The 20,470-nt window shown below is 43.4% G+C and overlaps 3 protein-coding genes across 4 annotated transcripts; all 3 read right to left on the reverse strand.

Moving 5' to 3' along the window:
* Window positions 1-10,562, reverse strand: PDZ-GEF (PDZ domain-containing guanine nucleotide exchange factor). Of its 2 annotated transcripts, XM_001355832.4 has the most exons (8): window positions 10,187-10,562; window positions 8,391-8,539; window positions 8,070-8,318; window positions 4,168-7,975; window positions 3,906-4,058; window positions 2,411-2,959; window positions 2,040-2,162; window positions 1-1,797 (listed from the first exon to the last, which is right to left on the reverse strand). In XM_001355832.4, the coding sequence occupies exons 2-7, from the start codon at window positions 8,418-8,420 to the stop codon at window positions 2,095-2,097; spliced, it is 4,857 nt and encodes a 1,618-aa protein (XP_001355868.3). In that variant the 5' UTR covers window positions 8,421-8,539; window positions 10,187-10,562; the 3' UTR covers window positions 1-1,797; window positions 2,040-2,094. The 2 variants fall into 2 exon arrangements, with proteins under 2 accessions (XP_001355868.3, XP_015037016.2); XM_015181530.2 differs by lacking the exon at window positions 2,411-2,959 and having other exon boundaries at window positions 10,187-10,561.
* Window positions 10,563-13,865: 3,303 nt separating this feature from the next.
* LOC6902421 (uncharacterized) lies at window positions 13,866-14,680 on the reverse strand. Its single transcript, XM_002133319.3, has 3 exons — window positions 14,580-14,680; window positions 14,120-14,519; window positions 13,866-14,054 (listed from the first exon to the last, which is right to left on the reverse strand). Exons 1-3 carry the CDS (start codon window positions 14,605-14,607, stop codon window positions 14,003-14,005), a joined length of 480 nt encoding a protein of 159 aa, XP_002133355.2. The 5' UTR covers window positions 14,608-14,680; the 3' UTR covers window positions 13,866-14,002.
* Window positions 14,681-15,275: 595 nt separating this feature from the next.
* Window positions 15,276-16,067, reverse strand: LOC26532759 (uncharacterized). The gene is made up of 3 exons (XM_015181531.2): window positions 15,959-16,067; window positions 15,532-15,898; window positions 15,276-15,444 (listed from the first exon to the last, which is right to left on the reverse strand). Exons 1-3 carry the CDS (start codon window positions 15,984-15,986, stop codon window positions 15,390-15,392), a joined length of 450 nt encoding a protein of 149 aa, XP_015037017.2. The 5' UTR covers window positions 15,987-16,067; the 3' UTR covers window positions 15,276-15,389.
* Between the last annotated feature and the right edge of the window lie 4,403 nt (window positions 16,068-20,470).

Genomic DNA, 20,470 nt, shown 5'->3' on the forward strand with positions numbered 1-20,470 from the left:
TTTGGTTTTGATTTTTGTGGTTTTTTATTACAGTATTTGAGTTTTGTTTGGATAACCTTCTTGTAAGGTTCTTAAACAAGCAAATTGGAGATTGGTTTTTATGTCCGATACTCAAAGAATACAAGACTATACTCAAATTTAAACTTAATTAAAGATACAAAGAGCACGATGTATACAATTATAATATTTCTGTCTTTAGCTAAATATTTACTTTGTTTATACGAAACATTTTACGAAATTTGTGAATCAGAGTAGACAGATCCACCTATCAAGTGGTAAAACCTCAGCTCTCCGCCAGCCCAAGCGACCGAGGGGCGCTTAGAACTTAATAGACTAAAAGAGCTTGCTTAAGAGATTTTTCCTTAATTTTTTTCTCTGGAAATTTGTTTGTCTCTGGAATTTAAATGCTTTTAGATCGGATTTCAACTCTGTTAATATTTAGATGTCTGTCGATCGTTGGGCTGCCTCCATAGTCAGGATGGTTTAGAACGGAACGATCGCTATCCATCAGATAGCCTCAGATAAAACAAAATGTGCATCGTATAAAAAAAGTAAACATTTCTTAAAGTATTTCTGATTCGAATTTCTTTCGTCTTTAGCAAAACATAAATTGGTTTTTGCATTGGAATTCAGGCTAGTTTTTGTTCAGGTTGTGTTTTTGTATACATAAATATGGTATAGAGATTTCTTGTATATAGGTTTGTATATATGTATATATATATATATATTGTATATATTCTATGTATATAACAGGCAATCATGCACACACCAAAAATATATAGTATATATACTTGTATTGTAGATTTATATTGGAGTCAAAAAATGATTACATTTCGGTTATGCTGCGTTCAAGTCTCAGGGTTGTTTATGTTTCTTTGTTGTCTTTTATATAAACTTATGTTTCCGGTTGGTATTTCGGGTGTAGTTGTACTTTGATTTTCTCATTTTTCATGTGTGTGGGCTAGAGTCTAGGTCGGTATTGCATTTTGTCTTTCATTTCGTATCCGTATCCGTATCCTACCTTCGCAAAAAAAAATACGCATAAATACAACGAATGATTGGAAAAATATTCGAAATCATTTTCTCTCTCTCTCTTTGTCTCTTACTTTTGGGCTTACAAACTAAATATTTGGAATTGGAGCGAAGGTTTTTCAGCGTGTATATAGTATATCGTATATAAGTAGTATGTATATAGTATAACTAACTTGTACATAAGCATAAAAAAGAAGTATACATTAATGGAATTCACGAGAGAGCCCCTGTGTGTGTGTGTGTTTGAGTAAGTGCTCTCTAGACCGTCCTCTTTTTCTGTTTTAATTTGCGTGTGGATCGTCCTCGTTGTGTTGTGCTGGGCATTCGGAAAATTCTGCTTTGCTTTGTCTGTAAATGCCGACGTTGAAGTCTTCAAAAGAGTTTGATTTTGGGTTTCTGCTTGGGTGGTGGGGTCTGCCTGCAGACGACGTTTTCTTCTACAAGAAAAGGCAACGACTAAGCGCTCGGAGGCGGTGAATGTTTGCTTGTTTGGGGCGGGACCTTGTGTACAAAGAATTTTGCTAAATTAAATTATAAATCGTAAGCCACTAGAGCAACTAAAATTATACTGTAAGACACTTAAGCTATATTCTAAATTAAATACGCGACACAATTGGCTTCCAGTTACTCGTCTCTCTCTCACTTTTGGGATGCTACTCCTCCTCCGAAGAAGGGGTCTCTGTTTGTCTTTCATTCTTGGGTTTTTTTTGCTGGCGAAATGGAAACCACACAACCATTAACAAATTTTGGCAACTCTACTATATGCTGGAAGGAGAAAAATAAACTCCATTTAGTTGGGAATTATGGGTAGATATTTGTGGTACAGTGTGTTTTGGAAGGCAGCGGTGGGCACGACTTTGCTCTCGACTCGGCACGCACAAGCGAAGCCTTCAAAAGGGAAGGTCCAAGAATGCCCACTGTTCTTGACCTTGGACTGCAAACCGAAAGGTTTTCAACAATTTCCACTTCCAAAACACACTGTGAAAGACATAACTCCAAGTACTCACAACTAATTAAATTAACATTTTAGTAGTTAAAACAGCACAATTTGATTTGATTTCATTATTGATTCATGGGTGGCATGGGGCATATGGTACACTTGGTGCTATCCATAAAATTTGGCGGGCCACCTGCGAAAAGAACAATCGCAAATAAGTTATTTTATACAGAATTCGGTTCCTATAAAGTCGATAAAACATTAGATCTGCATGTGGGTATGGTAAAACCCATATATTTCTAAGCACAGAAAAAGACCTGAGAGACTCGAGACTCAAACTCCTGCTTTGCATTGCATTCTGTGGTTTTTCTGGTGGTTTTCGGTAGTGGTTCGGTTCTGCTGCTTCCCTCTTACTGGCTGATCTGTTGACCTGCTGCTTACCATGCATGTGGTTGAGGTGCCTACTGGCCGCCGCACTGCTATGATGATGATTGTATAGACTGGCCAGCGGTGGCACATTGTACGGCGGTGGTGGTGGCGGTGGCATGGCCAAAGATTGTTGCTGTTGGAGCTGCTGTTGCTGCTGCTGCTGCTGTTGTTGTTGACTCCGCATGTGCATGTAGGCCGCAGCGGTTGGTGGTGCGGAAAGCTGTATGGTGGGTGTGGCGCCTGCAATTGCTGCCTGAGACGTTGCTTGTGTCTGTGTCGGTTGTGGTGGTGGTGTGGGCGTGCTGGGTGGTGTGTGATTTGTGCTCTGGCAGGGACTGTTCAGATTGCGGGTGACCGCATTATTCGATATCTGCTGTAAGAGACGACAATCGGCTGCCGTGTAAACCGGCGGCGATGGCTCATGGTTGGTGTGTTGTGGTTGTTGTTGTTGGTATTGTAAGTGGTGCTGTTGTTGTTGTTGTTGTTGCTGTTGGTGGTGGTGCACCTGCTGTTGCTGCTGCTGCTGATGCACATAGCCGCTGTCGCATGACGATATGGAACCTGTTGGATGTGTGTGAAAGTAGGCGTAAAGAAAAAGTTTTGGTCTCCCATTGAAAGTGGGTTTACCCCCGAAAAAGGGATTCCCATTCAAGGTGTGCGTGTGTCTATACGTGTACGTGTACGTGTATGTGTAGGTGTAGGTGTGTGTGTGTAGTGTAAGCCACAACCAAATCCAAAAATCCAAAACCAACCACCAAAAATAATGGAGGAAATCAAATGCAAGCAGGGGGCACAAGAGTCTAAAGCGCAAATCTAACACTTTTCACTAAATGGCAACTAAATTTAAGCTACAGTTTATATATTATATATAGCTAATAATTGGAGGGCAGCCGGCATAGATACATACATATAAATACAGTGCATTTCGAGCTTTAGATAATATTTGATGCTTTTTTTTTCCTTTGAAGGCACAAATTTCCCATAAGCGAAGGGCTAAACAGCAAATCATTGTATTGTTGTACAAACTTCCCATAAACGAATGGAAACATTGTCACAAACCACGAATGGACTGAATATAGACCTTTAGCCACAAAAGATAGATTTCAATAGATTTTACGATGAAATAGTAATATAACAGCAGTATTTTGTAAGAGCAATAGATTCAATCACAGAAAACTGATGGTTTAATAGGAAAATATTGGAAAAATATTTCCTAAAATTCCTAAACCTAATTTTACGATTTTTGGATCAAGTATACTCAAATCTGGGAGCAACTGGAAACAATCAGTAAGAGTTTTAGCAACAAAACAACTATTTTTGTGGCTATAACATCCGAAAGCATCCAACATCATCTGCTCATAGAGCTCTAGCTCTAGCTTTGATCTTAAGCACTTTACATGGTGTATATACTATATGTATGCAACTATCTAACGGTTTTTTTTTAGTAGCATCTAAAAGCATGTGGTTTTAGTCCATCTTTGAGTCCCTCTGCAGAGCCTCGACTCACCGGAAGTCACGGATTTGCGCAAGGGTAGATCACGAAAGGTAGTCACACTACTGCTCTCCAGCGATAGATCCACCGATGGTAGCGGCGGTGGCGGTGCTGGCGTGTCCGAATGCGAACGCTCATGTATGGCCCGAACGGGCAGCATTATGTTACCTGAACAGCGGGCAAACAAGAAGATAATTCAACATTAGATAAACAGTCGAAGGGTAATCCCCAGCTTAGGATCTACAGATTAGAGATTGTGCATTGTCTGCAGCCGTACCTGCCGAAGCCAGGCGTCGATGTGAACAGGGACTAGGACTCGGGGTGCACTGAGAGGCGGCGACCACTCCAGCAGCTGTGGCTGGCGATGTGCAGCCCGTTCCGACGCCCGTACTCCCTGCCACAGGCGTCGCAAAGCCGTGCGCCGCATGTAGATGATGGAGGGGTGGGATGACTCCGGGAAGCGCTGAGTTGTGGCGCGGGATGAATGGCTGGTGAGGCCGGATCTTGGATGATTCCGAGAGCGAGAGCATCTTTTTGACGGCCTGCGGCGAGGCCGTTCCGAACTTGGGCCCGTTGTTCTGCAGCTGCTGGCGCCGCTGGTTGTCGCTGGTGGAGCTCGTCGAGCTGGTGGTGGAGAGGGTGGGCGAACTGGGGTGGCGCTTCCGCAGGGAGAGCGAGGAGTTGGGCGCCGAACTGGAGCTGGTGTGCGAGTAAATGCTGAGCTGGTCGCCGGCATTCAGACCAGAGCTGCCGGCCCCCATACTCCCAGCGATGCTTACGCCACCGGCGCCGCCACTGGAGCTGCCTCCCCCGCCACTCCGATGCGAGGTGTTGCCATGGGAAATGCTGCCCGAGTAGGTGGAGCCCTGTGCGGGCTCGCATTCCAAGGAGAACTTGTGCAGCAGGTCCTCGTCGCTGAGTATCTTCAGGCTGTTGAGGTACGCCTTCACACGGCGCACCATTTGGGCCTCCTCGAACATCTTTTTGGGATTGGGGGCCGCCGTGGACTTCTTCCTTCGCTTGATCGTCGCCTGGCCCGCGTTGGCGGCTATCACTGTGCCAGCGGCCGCGTTGCTCTGCGAGGCGGACATCTGATTGAGCGAGAAGAGGGCATTCGAGGGGGACTGCCCCTTGAGCTCCAGGATGGCCAGCAGATCGTAGGGGGAGCTGCACATGTGCGTCAGCAGGCGCACTTCCTTGGACAGCATTCGCAGCTTCTCAAAGTTGATCAATCCGTCGACACGCGTATCGTTTCCCAGGTGAATAAATGTCAGATCCTTCTTCACAATCGGGTAGAATGGGATGATGGGATGCTGGGCCAGCAGCTCCGCGGAGACCAGCTGCCGGTACTTGCTCATATTCCGCGAGGGATCCATGAGGTCCTGCAGGTCATTGAACAGCCGCTGGTACTTCGAGGGCAGCTTCTCCCACGTGAGCCGCAGCCGCGATACAGCGCCATGTCCCAGCCCCGAAATGATGGCGAACATGGAGTTGAAGTTCCGACACTCCTTGCAGTGGCGCGCGATTTTGATGAACTGCTTCACGATCTTCATGCGCCGCACGATGTTGTGCTCGGCACAGATCTCGCTGACAACCCAGAACATCTCGCGATTCACCAGCTCTGAGAATTTGCTGAGCATCGGCACGCCATACTTGGACTGCAGCTCGAAGAGTTCATCCACGTACTCGGTGGACTCGATCTGGCGGAAGTTGGCAAAGTCCTGAAGCGTCAGCTGGATGGCCAACTCGTAGGCATTCAGGTGGAGGAAATGCACACCTGATTCCCGCACCAATTCCAGGGCCAATTCGTCGGGCACCAGGGGCTCCGTGCTGTCGTTTAGCTTCAGATAGTAGCGTGCCGCAAAGCTGATTCTTTCGGCGAGATTCTGCAGCTGGTCGGGCAGCCGTCGCTGCTTTACCATTCCGCCCTCGCCCACACTCACTTCGCACAGCGAGAAATTCGAGCTGGGATCGTGGATGCCGAACTCCTGGAGTGTCAGCATCACCACCTCATGGGCGGTGGTCTCCTTGTAGATGAGAACGTACTTGCATGTCTGATCCGCCTTGTAGACCTTCAGGACGTGCTCCGGGTAGTCGGGGAGCATATGCGACTGCGTGGAGGTCGTGGTAAGCGTTGAGGCTGCCGAGGGGCGATGGTGCAGATGTGCCCCCAGATAGTTGACCTGCAGCATGGCCGCACCGTCGCTGCCGCCATCGTAGTTGAGGCTCGTCAGGTCCGGATTCGATTGCGATTGATACAGCCTGCCGCTGCTGATGCTGGCCACACAGCCATTGATCGAGGACTGGGTGGAGCTGCTGCCCGAGCTGGCGGACGATATCTTGGCCTTGGGACCAGTCTGCGCGGCTGGTTCGTTCAGCAGCGTATCCGAAGAGTCGTTCAGGCTGCCCACGTGATGCTGCTGCTTGTTCAAGAGATTCATTTTTGCCAGAGCCTTCTGCAGGCGTCGCTTGGGCGCCAGAGTCATGAATCCCCCCTTTGTGTCCTGCGGATCGCCGTTGGAGCCCTTTTTCGCTGAGCTATTGTTGACGCTCTGCAGCAGCTGTGCCATGAAATTGGAGGCCATGCTGCCGCCCCCGCCACCACTCACTGGCGGCGTCTGGGGCGGGGCACAGTCGGGCTGGTCGAGCAGCATATCCACGGAGCTGAGGCGCACCATGTGGGCACGATTGCTGGCGTTCGTTAGCTCGTCCGTGGTGCTGTCGGACCGGCCGTGCAGCTTGGCAATGTCATTGGCGCAGATGCGTCGCGGACTGCGCAGAACCTTGAAGCTGCCGCTGCCCGAGGATATGCCGCCAGCGCCCGAGGCACTGCCGCCGCCATGCTCGAGGGCCTGCATGATCTCCTTGAAGCCCAGCAGATTGCTCTTCACGTTGATGCTCAAGTGCGTGGTGCCCGTGAGGATCTCGTGGGCTCGCTTGCTGGTCACATGATCCAGGGATTGGCCGTTCACTTCGTGGATCTGATCGCCCCGCTTGAGGCCCACGTCCTGGGCCTTGGAGCCAGGCTCCACGTGCGAGATGTAGATCCCAACAGCGGCATTCCCAGTGGCCGCTGCCACGCCCTTCAGCTCGTAGCCGCCAATGATCTGGAAATTGAGGGCCTCGTCGCGGGAAGAGCGCGTCAACGTGCAGCTCCTCATCCGTGCCTTGGCGGCACAGGCAATGTGGAGGAGTCGCAGCTGACTGAGGAGCTTCTTGCGCTCCAGCAGAGCCTCGAAGATCTCCAAGAACTCCATCATCTCGTGGTCCGCCTCGAAGTCCGTAAAGTGATTGTTCACCCAAAGGAGGACCACGCGGGTGACGCGATCCCGCAGCTCCTGCGTCTTGTGGGAGTCCATTTGCTCCAGGTCGAACCAATGGAGCAGCTTGGCGGTCACCTCCTGTTGGTTGTGGATGAAAATGCGGTGCGTGAGAAGGAAATCCTCCACATAGGTGGGATCTGTCATCGAGTTTTCCTCCACGAGCTGCTGCAGCAGTCGCTCGGGGGTGCCACGGATGACCACATGGCCACGTTTCATGTTCAGCGAGGCTGCCGCACTTGTCATTGATCCGCTGGTAGCCTCTGCACCACTGCCGCCAATGGACCGCAGCTCCGTGACCATTACGATCCGTCCCTGCTCGTCTTCGTGGCGGCGTGTGTTCTCCTCGCCCTGGTGCTGGATGCGATAATAGTCCGTCTGTGTGATGCACACGAATTGGCAGTCATCGCACTTGGTGCGCATCACTCCGCGATGGTAGAGCTTGTCCATCGTCGGCAGGATCCCGAAGGAGTCGCCCATCTGCAGCTCCTCGCGTGTTCCGTTCGCATGTTCGATCTCCACCGCTCCATTGATCAGCACCGACCACGAGTCGAGTTCCTCGCCATCCGACATGACCACAGTGCCGGCCTTGTCCACCACAGCGAAGACCATCACGGAGCAGAGGGCCCGCCGCACGGCCAGGGTGATGTTCGTAAAGGCCTTCAGGCCTTGGGTGAACTCCAACAGAATCTCCACATCGTCTTCGCTGCGCTCCGAGGGATCCTTTTCCAAACAATCTCGCACCGCATCCCGCACATTTAGACTCTGAATCGAAGGGCGAAAAACAAATTCAATTAGAGAGCGAATCGAATGAAATTTATGGGATTTTCTCTTCAGTTATGATATGACCATCACTCACATCCATACTCTCTGCGAGATCCTCCTCGTCCGAGTCCACAACGGACTCCACCAGGCCGGAGAGATCGATCTCTTCGGCCTCCAGCGATGAGGCATAGTTTGAGGCCATGGTATCGCTGCCGCTGTACGCAGAACTAGTGTCACTCGAATGCGATCCTCTGTTGCATTTTTGATGCAACTCCGGACGATTGATGGCCGTGCTGCCCACAACCCCCCCTCCCGACGTGGCTGTGGTGCTTGTGGGTGGATACTGAATGAAAGGAGACTTGAGTTAATCGATGAACAATAGCCATATCTTCTGCAGACAGACACGACCACTCACATGATGTCTGATATGATGATATGAATCCATGAGGCGCGTTGCTTCTGCTGCTGCTGCTGCTATTGCGGGCCGCAGACGATGCTACGGCATGCCACCACCTCCCGCCGGATATGTGATATGTGAATGTGGACTCTAGACCCAACGTTTAGCTGTAAGTAAAGTTAAGCTTTATAATTAGTACATAATGTGCGTCTTTATCTACAAATCTGCTCTGAATTTCAGAGAAGAAGCTTCAGAAGTAGAATTCTTCTGCGTTCAATACCAAACCAAACTTAAACCAAAAGTTACTTTCTTAAAAGCAGTCGAGAATATTCATCATATTCGGTGATAGAGCTCACTTTTTTTCGAACAGAAGACAGAAACCCTCTTAAAACATCTTTAAAGAAAGATCCCCCAAAAGAAATCCCCAATGTCCAAGGTTTTTAGCTGGGAAACAAAAATAAATAGACCGGCAAGAGTCCAATTTTAAACCAATTTTCCTACCATTTTTAAAGAAAGATCCACAAAAGATATCATAAATCTCTGGTGCTTAAAACAAAGCCCCACGTAAAAGAGAGTACGAAATCTTTTTGCTAAAACAAAACAAAAATTGCTGTGAGATTTTGTTGGTCAATTTTTAGTAAGGTTTTTGTTTTTAGGTTTTTTGTTTCAAGTCTTTTGTTGCGGCTTTTTGTGTTACTTTTTGTTAGGGGCTTTGGCTATTTACAGGGTACCAGGTGGGGGTAATATTTTGAGTTAATGTTTGGAAAATCAGAAATGGAAAGCACTAAAAGGTGTTCAAAGTCAGTCTCAGAGATATATAATTAAAACTTTGCTCAGAAATAATGTTTTTGTATGAGAACTTCTCTGTTTCAGTAGATATTCCACTTGGTACATAAAACTATATAGAACACCATATACAAATTTTAGAATTTATCTCTTGTGTGTTGATAAATAGTCCCACAAATGTTTATAAAAATCGGAGCATTATATCGTTTAGCTTTCATAAGAATAATTGATCTTAAGCCACATATTTGTAGTAAAAAGTGTTATTTAATATGTTTATCACTTTATCATATGACTTAAATAGAAATTATGCCCCTGGCTAGGGTATCAAAATCATCGACACTTGAAACTAATCTCTTTTTTCACCTTTTTTTGTTGCTTTTGTTTCCCCGTACCAAGCTCACACTTTCATTTTCTGCAACAACAAAACCTAAAACAAAAAACAGACACAAAAACAATGTTGCTAATAAATTGAGCCGAATGAGTGAAAGAGAGGGCAATCAAATTCTCATGCAATTGAGTCTGCGCTGCCGACGGCTAAACAGCGACGTTGGCTGCGACAGAGAACTGCTGCGCTACTCGTAGGTATATCTATCCGTGTGTGTGTGTGTGGGAGCCAAAGCTGCTGCTGCTACTGTACATAGATGTGTGTTAGTGGGCTTGATTGTTCGTTCGAGCGTGTGTGTGTGTGTATGTGTCTGTGGGGGCGAAGAGCGACACAGAAAAATAATAAAACCAAATAAATTGTAGGCGACGACTTCCGTTCGCTCGTTCGGCGGGGGATAAGAGCGAATAATAATAAAGGCAGTTGCAAAATCAAAGTGTAATAAATAAAACACACTTTGCACCACGCACACAAACACTGATGCATAGGGGCTCACACACAGACACTAAATATGGGCGTGTTTTTGTACAGTTCAATGATTTTGATACAGGGGGAGCGCGACTATCCGCGAGTCTTTTGAAAATACATCTATATCTATATATTGCACTATCCGTCCTTCTGCTGCACTGTCTATAATTATACGCACATTTCTCTTTTTTTCTTCCTCCGCTGTTTCTCTTTTGCCCGCTGCCCTTTGCGTACACTCTTTGGCATAAAGAAATTTCAGGCAGCAGCAGCACCACCACCGTGTGTGTGTATTGGTATTGTGCTGCGCATTGTTGGAATTTTTTTTGTATGCTTTCCACTGAATTTGTTCGCACGAATATTGGCCGAAAATGCCTTCGATCTTTATAGATTTTCCGATCGGAGCCCGTTGGCTGGTGGGTTATGGGCGATATTGCACTTAAAATGATATTAAATAGGGTTCGAAAATGCAATTTTAATTTAGAAAAAAAATTCTCGGTAGCGTCTCTCTCTCGTCGTCGTCGTCGTCGGTGGCGACTGGCTGTCTTAGCCCACTAAAGCCCCCTCTATTTAAATAGTTCAACTACTTGAGGTAAATATTACTGATTGTAAATTCTTCTTGAGGATTCATGCCATCTCTTCTCTGAACTTCAAAAACCACGACATCTCTCTCCTGAACTGCGCTGAAATTATTAAATTTTTATTATTTTCGGTGGAGTCTTAAAATACCCCCTTGGCTTGCAATGGGCTAATCGTTCTCTGTCGAGGATTGGAAACCATATTCCTTAATTTTGATATTCCGCTGAATATTACTGGCTAGATAGAACATTTAGCCATGCCCACATTATTATCTCGGATTAATTAACCTATTCTAAACTTGACTGGGTTATTTTAAACACTTGCTTTTATTGCATTTTGCGTAAAAAGAGGTTTTAGCGAAATAAGTCAATCAAAAGGCAAGTAGCGAAATAAGTCAATCAAAACAAACGAAAAAGAATATTTGCTCAATTTTGATATTCCATTGAATAATGCTGACAAACTAAATCTTTCAGTAGTGCCCACATAGCTTTATCCCATTGATGAATGAATTTTCTACAAGATTGGATAGTTCTTAATCCTTGCTTTTATTTTATTTATTGTAAAAAAAGGTTTAAACGAAAAATTTCAACAAAAAAGGAGTCGCTATGTTGCGTGTAAGCCGTAGTATAGGCCTTTGTATACCCTATTTTGTTAATTTTATATGAAAGTATAAATATTGATATGAAGATAAAACGTAACTAATAAAGACCTTTTCTCAAAACGACATTTTTTAGACATATTCATGTTTATTATTAGTATATTGTATATATATATATCTCGATCCTGATACCTATTCTTGGTCCCTGCAAAAAAAAAAATAAGCTTCAAATATCGTTGAAATATGTTTAAAACAGAGACTAAACTGTTTTTGCGTTCCTTGGAGCCTGGGATGACGAACATATTCACAATTCTATAACATCCATTTCCCCCAGGGTATGTGTGCATGGAATGGGACTCATTGTTGTGAACCGGTTATTACAGATTCTACCCAATTCAAATAAATACCAAAATATACGGACTCACTTTAAAAAAAATATACCGTAACAACCGGAAGTTATTGGCGGGAGTTTCGAAACTTAATCTCAGCCACACACTTTAGCTATAAGAGTGTTACCATCTTAAATATACAGTGGTATAACGAAAAACTTATGAAATATACCGAAACATACCGATATGCGTCCTATTTTCAAAATATTTAACGTAAATATACCGATGCAAACTTAGCCCACTTAAGCCGCCTTTATTTAAACAGGATAACAGCTTGAGTTAAGCCGCTGATAATAATACTAATAATAATTACTCTTGTAGGTCCATTTTATCCTTCATCTTGACTTAAAAAAAAGAACACGATATCTTTTAAGTAAACTGCGATAAAACTCTTTAAGATTCATAAATTTCGTGGAGTGTAAAGCCCACTGATCTGTCCACGATTGGAAATTATATTCCTCGATTTTGTTATTCGGTTTAATTAATTCGATTTTTTTAATCAATTTTCTACTTGAATGGCTTGTTTTAAATACTCGCTTTTATTAGATTGAGACCTAAGCGAAAAAGGGCAAAGAAACAAAACGTAAGTGAGTAATCGTTCCTATTGCTCAATTTTGATGTTCCCATTTATTGTATTTGTACAAAAAAAAAGCTCAACTAAAAAACAGTCACAATGTTGTGACGTCAATATTCATTTCCCCAGGTAGTATTGTATTTCTATCCAAAAATCGATAACGTAATTTCAAATACCGATTGGGCGCCTACCACTTTTAGGGTTGCCAACTCGTGCAACTACCAAAAAATCGTTAAATTCAAACGAAAACATGTCCCCTCTTTCAATTTACATTAGCAAAAAAGGTGAAATCCACTTAATCTGCCGCACAACAAAAAGTGTCCCCCCAATCGGAAAACAAATTTTTATTGAAAGTAGTGACCCCCATGGGATGTGGGACGAAAAAAAGGGGATTCTGAGGGGGTTGTGTACCAATTTCACTAAGCCGCCTCATCCTAATGCAAAAGCAAGCGACCTAAGTGCATGTTTGCGCCATTATTGATGACCCAACGACCGGGAGAAGAACATCCCTGCCCCATTCCATACGATGCTCTGGTGTCTGGTAAGCCACAAGAAAAAAAGCAGACGGAAAGCAACATGTTTCTGTTGTGGCTGAGGATATGCGTTTCTTGAGGGGTTCGCATCCCCCTTCGTGCGGCGCACAAGGGTGTGAAACTAGCGCAACGAATCGTCGAAGGGTGCCGCCGGGGCACGTGGCTAAAAACACACACACAGACCACCGCATAGCCAGACGCCGCATAGAAAAGAAAATAATAAACATAAAAAAGGGCAAATCCTGGAGGCGCCCATGGGCAACCAGGATCATGGGGGTGTTCTACTTGATGACTTTATGTCCCCAAGGTATGTGCAGCAGCGCAGTGACAGCAGGTCCTGCCCGGTCCTGCCCGGTCCGCCTTGGGCTTTATCAGTGGCTTCTGTGGAATATAAAAAAGTTAAATTTATGTGTGTCAATAGTAAAGATTCAATATGGAAGGAAATTGATGATTAGCTAAAAGTTTTTACGGGTCAAAATAAAGTGTACATAGATAGTAGTATACTTGCAGTGGGTACACCCACTTAGCCACGTATCAGAACGCAAAGATTTCTTGTGGATGGTTATAAAACATTTCCAGGGGAAATTGTACCAGAACACAATGTTGAAACTTCTTTTAAACCTCTTGTAATCCATCTCTAAGATTGGACAAAGGAGTTGTAATCGTTAAGTTTTTTAGGGAATATGCAAAAGACTACATTTTTAGGAAAACTGAACCAATAATTGTTTTTATAAGAACTAGAATAAACAACTAGAATCCAAGACGTTATGCTCTATTGGCTATTATTGGGCAGGATGACCCAACAGACATAAAAATCTAGTTTTTATTCTCCTAGTTTTTAATGAAGAGAATTAGTATGTGATCCAAATTTAGAGATTCCGTTACGGAATGCTCTCTCGACAACAAACTTTCCCATTGAAGATCTTAAGTGGTTCTAAATTAACTTTAGTTTGCTAAATGATGGTTATGTAACGGGATTATAAGGTCGATTAATTCCAAAAAAGGTCTCTGAAATTTATCAGTCCCAGTCCCATCTTTGTATTGATTATAACTCTCCAAATAAGTTTGCTCAAATATATGCCTAGATTAACTGACTGACAATATATTTGCTCTTACGCAGTGCTGATATTTATAAAGATTGAATCAAATGAAAAAGTTGATTCAAGAAAGTTATATAAAACATCAAATACCAGTTGAAAAAGAAACATTTAATCAAACAACTATGAATCGTACAGAATTTATACATTGGATAATGATACTGATATTTCGAAGTACCGTTCGGCAAATTCTTCATCAGGATAGTTTCGATCATCTCCAAAGTTTGTTACTCATAGCCATAGTCAGCCTCTTTGCCTTTAATCATTTTATCACATCTCCTAGAATCAAAAAATGATCAATTAATATAGGAAGTTCTCTCGATCTCATGTTCTACGATACTCACAAATGTTTCACTCTCGCAATCATTCCCTGTTTATTTCTGTTTGAATCTGTGAGACCCTTAACACATTCCTGTCGCAGCTGTCTATAGAACTGGTAACAGTGTCCCCTAATCTTCAGCTGTAGATCATTGCAAAGCTCCCAAAGTTGGTCCTCCAGATCCAATCTTGCCATGTTATACTTCTGAAATTGTTGGAGATTCTTTAGCTTCTGCTGATTACGATTGGCACCCCATGTCAGTGATTCGTGCAGAAATTTATGAAAAGCCTTAAACTCCACATTGTCGTGGGCATATCCTTGGATATTTTCAAATTCCGCTTTTATCATAATATCGATTTCAAGGGCCTGCTTTTTAGCCTCAGTGGATATAGTCGTTTGGCAGCTCAATGGCTCCAGACGAAGGTCTAAAATAATGAATGAACTGTGGATTAATAGAATTTTCAAATGAGTATTTTTGCACTTGCATAAAATGAACGCCAATAATAACTTCATTCTGCAGCGGAAGGGTTCTTTTATTAAACTAAATTCCCAGGCAGTGGTACATTCAAGGGAAACCCACGACGAAATCGATTCGATTGGGATGGCATACCTAATTACAGAAATTGTTATATCACAGAACTGAGACGATAACAACTTATTTCGTGCAAGATTAAAGATATTTTCATGCCACAAATGTACGATTTTGAGACTCCTCTGGACCGGTACAGTAAATCGCATTTCACGAGCTCTCCGCTCAATAAAAAACAGAAAATTTAACCGACGGTTAGATCATTGCATTCAGCAAATAGCATTTGTTGGCTTTACGCATAAGAACAAATTATTCCATTATCCATTTATGGATAGCCAGATCGATTTCTCAGATGGGCTTACTTCGGCGTTTTCAACAATACCTGATACTCCAAGGGTTAAGGGTTTTATTGTGGTACATGGCTGCAATCTGGGTCATATCCGAAGATTGTTACAGAATGAACAAATCAATTTTCAGTAAACTCACTCTGTCGCTCTCTCTCTCTCCCACACTCTTCCTCGTGCAGTGAGTGCCCTCGGGCGGAGGAGAGCGAGATATAACGGCCGGTGTTGGTGTGAGAAGCGTAAACAATTGCATGATCTCTAAGACAGATCAATACCAAAGGGCAGATGGATAGACAGAGAGCATGCGGTTGTCATTGACTCCGATACTAATTGCACGTATTGCGCATATAAAATATATTGTATAGTTTCAAAAAATCGTCAGAATTAATATGGTGTATCGGGTGTGAAAGGCCATTGCCTAATTAAAAATCCAGACCATAGTCCCTTTCTTTGCCTCGTGTCATACCGAGACATTTCCTAGAAAATAAATGATAGAGTTATAAATTAGCTTAACCAAAAACTCTCTTACTTCCTCTCACTCTCTCCCTCTCATTTGACACTCACGCTTTCTTAATTACGTTTATGACATCTGCTTTCTTCGTGTTTGTTTTTGTAAGACTCCAAACGCATGCATCACGTAGTTTTCTAAAGGTTTCATGACATTTTCCCATAATTGACTTTTGGAGTTTTTCGCAAATGTGAAATATTTGCTTCTCCAAGTCAAGTCTCTGCACATTCCACCGTTGAAAATCTTGCAGAGTTTGCATCTTCGATTGTTCGGAAATCGGTTTTAGTGCATCCAGAAGACGGTCACGCCACCCCGTGAACTCAGGATTGTTATTAGCAAACCCTCTGATATTTTCCAGTTCAAGTTTGATAAGCGCATCGGTTTGACATGATCCTAATGGAGGATTTGGGGCTAGCCAAAAGCCTTTTATCGGGGGTCAAATTATTACTTAGAATCAAAGATCTTTGGATTTTGTTCACTTACATATTAGAAACGTTAACAAGAACTTCATCTTCCGGCAAAGGGGTCTTTACTGAGACTAAGTTTCTAGCCATCAGCAAATTCTAAAGAGAAACTAAGACGAAATCGATTCGAATCGTATAAATACGATCATCTACTGGATCTCCCTACTAGATCCCTCCTAACTTTTTATAAATATTGTAAATAATGTATATACCTTTTCCGCAAAATTTAACAGCTTCGTGGTCACCTTTTCGACTGAGCCGGCCGTACGCTCGTTGGGGTCCATCAGGCGCTTCAGCCAGCGTGGACTCCAGATCCCTTAGGGTCTACGCCCTCTCGGCCTCGCTGAGACCCTCCAGGCCACCAAATCCATCAGCGGCTCCTCTATATGATCCTGACACGGCACGGACCGCACGAATCGCTCAGCCAGTACTTCTCGTCTGGACTTAGGACCTATACCGGTTCCGTAAACCAAAACCCCGATGTCCCACCATGTGATCAGTAAGACGGATATGAATAGCATATGGCCGGGGATCTAATCTAGCTCATAGACTTTATTTTGATCGGTCCTTCCGGGCAGGTGCTATTCATACCAGCACTACCGCTCTTTAATAGAATCCCATATCCAAATCTCTGTAGAGACTGTGCATAGGTTGTCGAGTTGTGATACTTGTGCGGATAATAGATCGAAATAATCATGGTCGCTTAGGAACTAGTGGAACTTGGTCGGTTAGCGGTCGGCTATCGGTTGTGGGCTTGAAGGTCGGCGACGGGCTGGTTGGAGTGATCGTGCGTGGCGATTAGAAGGAAGATCCTTCGTCTTCCCCTCAGGGAAACCCAACTAAGAGATGAGACACTGTTCTCAATTTTTCATCTCCATTACGATTAAGCGGCTTTCACAGATACACAGACTCTATACTGTTGAGTGTATGATATCATCGTATTTCTGTGGTTCTGCACGATATTTGTTATCCGTTCGTGATGATTTTCGATAGTTAGGTAGGTAGTATCATGTATTTCTACTCTACCAAAAATATACACTCAATAGCTGTAAAACTATGGATGTTATAGCTTTTTAGATAAAGTTAAAATTCTTTTCTTTTACTCTGTTTCCAGTGGCTATCCCCTATGCAATCTTTCGGCTTTTTCGAGAGAACCCATCGAAGCAACCTTTTTCCATTTGCCCCCCATGCCTACACACAACCATATATTTTCCACCACATTGTTTTTCCAGTCCTAACCTAAATCTCTGAGCGTATTTGTTGCTCCCGGCACTTCTCTCCTACGGTTCATTCCTTCTCTTACTCTCTCTCTCTCCTTTCCTTTTGCTCTTTTCGCCTTTTGCTGTTTTCGTTTACTCACAATAAAATCAAAGATTGCGTCTGGGATTTTGTTTTCGCAAACCTTAAAAGAAAACCAAGTCAAATAAGCATCCAAAACCCTCCGGGGATCTACAAGCCCCGACCCCAGCGACACCGAGTGGCACTCCGTCCGGGTGTGTGTGCCAAATAATAACTTATTGATTTAGATTGCAACTTTAACCGAAGGTTAAAGGTTGGTGTACAAAAATATATATTAGCAAATGTGTAGACAGTGGCTCCTGCAGGAGGACGCGGGACCGTCTCTTTACTGCGGGCATTTTTTCCAATTAGCAACAAAACAAAGGGAAATCAAATCCCAATCCCAGTCCAAATCCGAGAGAAAAAACCGCACAAATAATTACATTGGCTGCCAAACGCAGCTGGAGGGCACGGAAAAAGCAGCGGACTACAGACTACAGACGACGGAGGCTGCCAGGAAAAACAAATGCGAAGAGGCGAAGAGCAGGCAGGAGCTTCTGGCAGGAGAAACAGTAGCCAACAGTAGAAAGGGAAGCATACTTTCAGGCGCCGAAGCCTTAGATACTCTTACAGACCGATTGTTTCTATGAGAGATGGATATTTTTCGGATATTTACATCCAAAAAAGGATGAAACATTGCTGGTTCCTGATATTTTTATGCTTGAAAACAAGTTTTTCTAACAAAGAGTGGTTTCTGAAACTATTTTTGCCATGCCAGATGTATGAGGCCTCAACAGATCCTAACTTTATGTTAAAAAAGAAGGGTCTGTGTCTAGATATCATCGATATCGAGGGATGTATCTGCCTGACACATGTCTCTACTTTAGATACTTTCTTCTACAGACACAAATAGTTACCCCTTTCTCTTACCATCAAGACCCAGAGTATAAAACCCCATTACCCTCTTTGAAGGGCATCCAAAAGATGTGTAACTTCCGGTTAGAGGATTAACTATGTGTGTGCTGTGCTGATGTATCTGTGGATGTCAAATTGGCACCGGCAAAAGCAAAACCAGACACAGAATCAGCAGCAAAAACAACGCCAAGAAGATGGTCCATGGTTTGGGGAGGGCATGGGGCGTGTCCGGGAAAATCTGTCTGTAATTGAGCTTGAGAGTCGCAGCTGTTTTGGCGGATTTAACAATGCGTTGATGATGAGCCCCCTTCCCGAATGCCCATCCCGTTCTGACTTCGTCCCATTCTGTGCCATTCCGAACCGCTCTGGTCTGTTCTGTTGGGTTCCTCCTCTGCCCCTAGCAATGTCAGATTTTCTTAGTGGACTCAGGCGATCCCTTGTGGCACAGTGGAACGGTTTTGGGGAAAAAGTGTGACCTAAGAACGACAGAACTTGAGTTCCTATGGTTTTTATTTGGGGAAATAGGTTTAAATTTTATATAAATATTATATTTATTGTATTTCACAGGCGCGCTATTCTTGAGAGCATTAAAAAGAGTCGGAAATTGTTTATATCTGTCTTTAGCCGATATAATATCTCATTGATAAGTAATTTCACAGCCTTAATGGCTTTGTTTTGGTATGAAAGATCACTGCTTCGACTCCCAGGGGGTAATTGCAGGATAATGAGGGATCAATATGAGATATAGAAGGGGAAATCTGGGGAGAAACCCCGCAAATTTAATGGCTTGAAGCCAAAAGAGCAATGTGGCGCAGTGGCTACTTAAGGGGAATCCTCGGCAAGTTCTCTCACATTTTAAGCATTTCTAAAACATTCAAACTCCCCCCAAATGGCATTTCAACCACTGTTCGGGAGCCTTCCCTCTAGCGCAGAAAACATTTCCCCAGCAATTTGAATTAATAAGTTTATTATTTTCCATTTTTCCCTCTGGTCCTGGGCTCTAGTCCTCGTCCTCGTCCTCGTCGTCGTCCTGCTCTCCTCCTGCAGCGACTTAAGCAGCGGATTTGTATTTTATGTTATTTAATTTGCTCGGGGGGCACTATGGTCGTGGGCGTGGGTGGCTTGACAGAGAGTCAGGTGCAAGTGTTATTGGGGCCAAGGATTTGTCCTGCTCTTAGGTTGCTGGCGGCCTCAGCTGTGGGCCTGCACAGAGCGGCTCAAAGTCTCATTTAGTTTTTCGGGCTTTGGGGCTGCCACTTAAGACACCCCCCCACTGCCCCCCACTCCATGGACACCTCTTCCACCATTAAATTTCAGGATGGGTTTTCTTCTCTCTATTTTTTTTTCTGTTTATTTCTGCTGAAATTTCTTAAGCTTAAGTATTTAATATTTAATTGTTGTTTACACATAATTTGTCCGTGTTTTTAATGCGCTTACAATACAATAGTTTTTCTTTTCTTGTTTAATTTAATTTTCTTGTTTAATTTTCAACATGATTGTGCTCAACGATTCTCTCAGTTTTCTTCTGTTTTTCATTTTTCCCCTTAAGGTTGTATATGATTTTTTTATTCTTAATTTTTTTGATTCGAAATTAAGTTTTGCAAAATTGAAGTTCGTTGTGTGATTTTTTTTTCTTTATGTATTTTATAATTAATAAAAAGAGTGTTTAATTTATAATTTATTGTTTTCTTTTTTTATTTTTAAGCATATTTAACAATGCAAAATCAGCACTTATGATTGATATATTCTAAGAAATTAGAAGGGTTTTTGAATGCAATTTTCAAATGGAATATAGGGTTTCAGAGACGGAGATCGTCTTTTATGGAGATTGGCGTCAAGACTTCAGACCTTGAAAGCTTTAGTAAAACTGTCTCTGGGGTCAAAAAATCACAAAATACAGACGAGGGTGATCTCCAAATCTTTTTAGGACATCAAAACTTTGCAATGGATTCAATTAAGATCGTCTTTAGTGAGTCTAAGATACCAAAAGCCTGGTATAAAGTCTTGAAAGTGTAGTGAATGAAGCATTGTGTTCCAAATAGAGTGAAAGATCTCCTTAGGAAGCGCTTTAGATCTTCAAAATACAGAGTCGATGGAGATCGTCTTTGTGCAGCTTTAGTCTCCTAAGGCTATGAAATAGAGTGAAGATCTTCTAAGTGACTCCTCACTGATCTCATAAATGGAGATGGAATTGAATGGAGAACATTTACCCTGTAAAATCTTTAAACTAGAGTTATTAAAAATCGCAGAGACTATGGAATACAGTCAGGATCTATTAAATGAAACATTAGACTTCCCAAAGCTGTGGAAAATAATCTGTGGAGATCTTTTCGAAGGC

Source organism: Drosophila pseudoobscura, chromosome 4 (genome assembly GCF_009870125.1).
Source record: "Drosophila pseudoobscura strain MV-25-SWS-2005 chromosome 4, UCI_Dpse_MV25, whole genome shotgun sequence".
NCBI classification, from domain to species: domain Eukaryota; kingdom Metazoa; phylum Arthropoda; class Insecta; order Diptera; family Drosophilidae; genus Drosophila; species Drosophila pseudoobscura.